General features: G+C 45.2%; 1 protein-coding gene across 4 annotated transcripts in view; it reads right to left on the bottom strand.

The window, feature by feature from the left end:
- The window catches only part of AFF3 (AF4/FMR2 family member 3), a 587,662-nt gene that overhangs the window by 188,060 nt on the left and 395,298 nt on the right, over positions 1–4,304 (bottom strand). For all 4 annotated transcript variants that reach the window (XM_030888457.2, XM_045283938.1, XM_045283937.1 and 1 more), the window contains one exon: positions 2,833–2,884. In XM_030888457.2, coding sequence (XP_030744317.2) covers positions 2,833–2,884 — 52 coding nt within the window. The remainder of the gene's footprint in view (positions 1–2,832; positions 2,885–4,304) is intronic.

The raw sequence follows: 4,304 nt of genomic DNA, 5'->3' as shown, positions 1-4,304 counted from the left end.
GGCTGTATCCAAGAACGGAAACTGGTAGGCAGATTGAAGTTCCTTGTTCGTTATTCTTAACATGTTGCTGTTTGTGCCAAATTTTTATCCAACCACAGTGAAAGGGCTCTTTACGTGGCGTAAGTTTGGAATTTTCCGCTTGGAATAGAAGTCCTTGCCACCGCAGGTGTTCTTTATTTCTATTCATTCTAGTACAAGAAGCAGAAAGTTAGGTGCAGGAGCCCTGGCGATGAAGTGGGTGATGCGTCGGCTGCCGGCTACAAGGTCAGTAATATGAATCCACTGAGCTGCTCTGATGGAGAAAGATAAGGGCTTCTACTCCAGGAAAAGAGTTACAGTCTTGGCACAGTTCAATCCTCCCCTTTACGGTTGCTGCTATCTATGCACTGGAATTGAATGGATGGCACAGAGAGTTTGATATGGCTTGTTAAAACGTAGGCACATGTTAAAACGTAAGCCTCAACTGCTTTCATATCTCCAGAGGATTTAAAAGTAAGTTGCCATGGGTGGTAGTTACATAATCTGGTGCCAATTTGGGACTTGAGAGGATTAAGAGGGAAGGGGTGGAGCCTAGCCTCTTAATTCAGTCACAGCCAATCAGGTAGGTCTCTGTGTGGGTGTGGTTTTCTCCTGAGGATTCTGGGAAATCCTGATTTTTCCTACTTGGAGGAGGGAGATTCTGGCTCTCTGCTCACTCCCGGCGAGACATCCCTGAGGAGAAGCCACATGGACCTATCCAGATGCAGCCCTGGGTGCTGGAGAAGCCACATGGAGACCCCTATCAGCACTGAGATGTTTACAATGCCACTGGATCCAAAGACTTTCTACCCACTGGCCTGTGATTGTCCTGCATTCAGCATCATTGCATGTGTTTCCTGAGTCTAAATAGGACTTTATAGATTGGTATCGGACATATGGGCTAATATCAGATTTATGGGCGTAGACTTGACTGGGTTGGGATGCTTTCTTAATGTAAAATTACCCTTTATATAAAGCTCTCTTGTATACACATATAAGCTTCTATGTATTTGTTTCTCTAGTCTACCCAGACTAACACACGATGCAACTTATTCTCTTAAGGAGCCTTGGTAGTGCAGTGGGTTAAGCAAAACCATCAGTCAATCCATAGTAAAAAGATGAGGCTGTCTGCTCCCAGAGGTGAACTGTCTCTTTGGTGCAATTCTTCTCTGTCTTCTGGTGTCTCGATGAGCTAGAATCAGCTCAGTGGCAGTGGGTGGGTTTACAGAAAGTATTGAATTTTGGGGTGTGGGGTGGGGTAGGCATTTTTGAAATACATCAGGGAGAGAAAACATTAGTGGCACATTAAATCACGTTAACAAAACCGCTATCTACAGAGAGTGAATTTGAAACATGTGATGTTCCATGTAGGAAGCATGCAGTTTCCCAGTCTGCCAAGTAATTTCATTATTAAGAACTTGAAAAAACCCCCACAGAATCTAAAATAGGTAACACTTCAATAAAATAATTGGCAAGAGAATATAACTAACCTTCAAATAGCTTGCATTCTAGGATCATAAACCCATCCCTATTCATTCTCACAAGTTTCTCACAAGGATTGTTCCGTCTATTCCTGACAGTTCTCTTGGACACCTCCAGATGGCATTAAAACCCTTTGCCCATGGTTTCAAGCACCCAAACTTTAACAAGAAACCCACATTTAAGACCAGTCGCAATCAGCATATCATCAGAACCTATGACAAGGCAACGGCTTGGAACTTCTTGGCTAACATCTTTATAAAGACACACGTACTATGTTCACGTTTCTTATGGAATCATATGCCATTAGGTAAAAACCAAATGATCTTTCTAGGTTGGGAAATAGATTTGGGACCAATGAAGACACTAACAGAGAGGGTTTCAAAAAGGTTTGGGGTGGGGGGATAAATATGAAATGACAAGATAATAAAATTTTCCTACAAACTTTCTGAAGCCCCCTGGGCTTGTTTTTTTTTATCACAAGAGTGATTTCTAATGAATAACCCCAAGAGCTTAGTAACAGGAAACGTGGTCCACATGTAAATAAACTCACAAAGCTCTGTTACAATGTGAAAACCTCTCTCAGCTCTGAGAAGAGGGGACAAATAGAAGGGTTTAGAGGCACAAACCAGCTATCGATTCTGGCCAGCGGAACTAAAATCAGGTCATTGGTTAGTCTGTGAATGAGTCTATTTAAACCTGGGTGTATTCAACTGGGCCTCAGATTCAGGACAGAAAAAAAAATACACTTTGACTCTGTCTACCGAGAGGAAGAGATGAAACCGAGAGTGAAGAACCATGTGCTTTACAACCTTTTTTTCAAAAACCTTTTTTCAAATGATTCTGTTGATTCAAAAAGTACCAACCAGTTTAAGAGACTCCTGAAGTTATCAACCAGGGCCATTTTCCATGCCATTCAGAGGGGTGGGTGCAGACCGCATGCAGGCTTGTCGCTCCCAGGTGTGGGGACAGACTAAATCAGAGAGCTGTCACTACTATGGCAGCCCAGCGAGTCTCCAGCTCAAGGGGAGGGGCTTCTGGCTTCCCTCTCCCACTCCAGACACGCCCTCACAGTTCATCACCGTCTACCTTTGTCTAGAAGAGCATTCGCGTTTTCACGATCACTCTTACTGGAGATGCTGAAGCCTAACCGAAAATGGAAATGCATCGGCCGCCGAAAGCATTTCAAAGACACGATCATGCAAAAAGAGAACCGCAGGCTCCCTTACATCATCATTACTACTAAGACAAGATCCTTGTGCAGATTCATAGTCTCAGGCCCGGAAGGTCTATGAAAGAGCAGCCGTCTCTGATAGAAACACAAAAAGGACTTACGATGTATTTGATGTCCCATTGTCTGGACTCTCCGGCTCAGCATCACCTTTCTCTTAAAAAAGAAACAGAGGAGAAATACCAACACGTGAGTGGCTCAGTCTGTAAGATTTAAGAGAGATTAAATAAATTTCCATGCCCGCATTAACCATCTTTCAAAATGTGCAGCAGGAGGCTTTTAAAACATCTTTTATTGGCTGGGAACCGGATTTGCAAAATAATTTCTTCCCTGCAATGCAATCGCCCAGGCACCGGTCTGTGAGTAGGTACCAAAGAGCTATTTACAAACAAGCAGAGGCTCGGAATGGAGACCTTGCCAAAAGCGGAATATCTTCCAGATGGACCCTGGCTAGGAGCTCTGGTGGCACAGTGGTTAAAACACTCAGCTGCCACCCAAAAGACTGCTGGCTGTTAACACATTAGTCATTCTTTGAGAGAAAGACGAGGCAATAGATGCGGCAGTCAGCATCCATCAAAGGAGCCCCGGAGGACACAGTGGTTACACATTGAGTTGCTAACCACACAGTCAGCAGTTCGAAATCAGCAGGCCCTCAAAGGGTGCAAGACAGGCTTTCTACTCCGGTAAAGAGTTACAGTCTTGAAAACTCACAGGGGCAGGTTTACGCTACCCTATAGGATCACTGTGAGCCAAAATCAACTTGACGACAGCGGGTTTGGCTTGGGTTTGGTGGACCCTATGTCCTCCCCGCTTCATCCTACAGACCATCTAAACAGGCTCCACCATAGCATTCTACACTATGAACGGTGGTTCCATCTGCTAACACAGGCTAATCCCCGGTCGGAAGGCGGAGGGGAGAATTGCACGGAACACGGAGTGACACCACCCGGTACAAGATGCCCTCGGGATTTGCATCGCCCTCTGGGGAGTCCAGGCAGCACGTGTGGAGGCAGAAGGAGAGAGACTCCAGCAACCCTTTCTGGCCATCTGAAAGGCTCGAGACATGTTGCTCTAATTTGCACTCATCAAGGATTTAACAGGTTTTTGAGTCAAGGCAATTTGGAGCCAGTTCACATTTTGGAGTTTTACAGGGCAAATTCCTCTTACAATTGACATCATGTAAACCGTAGCCCCTCAATTATGTGTGGTTGGCACCATGTCCTCATTCTGCAAGGAGCACATTCTTCTTATGCCCCAGAGGCCTGGGAGTGTGCATTCCCTGGGATTGCTCACGGCTGCACAGTGCCAATAGTTGAATAAGGCCCTCAGGTGTCCCCTTTTGGTTAAGCGCGCCACAACTAGCTGAAAGGCTGATGTTACAAACCCACCGAGAGACACCTGGTGATGTTTCTGAAAGGTCTCGGGTGAGAAAAACCCTACGAGCAGGTTCTGCTTGGCACTTGAGGGCCGTCAAGAGTCAGAATCAACTTGATAGTAACTATAATCATTGAACAACCCCAGAGAAGGATGTCCGTTGCAAGACAATGGGCAAACTTTCCTTTTGAGTTCTTTCAAG

The sequence above is a fragment of the Echinops telfairi genome, unplaced genomic scaffold (assembly GCF_000313985.2).
Source record: "Echinops telfairi isolate 266 unplaced genomic scaffold, ASM31398v2 ScPeMD7_7467;HRSCAF=8505_1, whole genome shotgun sequence".
Classification (NCBI taxonomy): domain Eukaryota; kingdom Metazoa; phylum Chordata; class Mammalia; order Afrosoricida; family Tenrecidae; genus Echinops; species Echinops telfairi.
The sequence above is the reverse complement of the archived record's forward strand: the minus strand, read 5'-3'. Positions and strand labels throughout refer to the sequence as shown.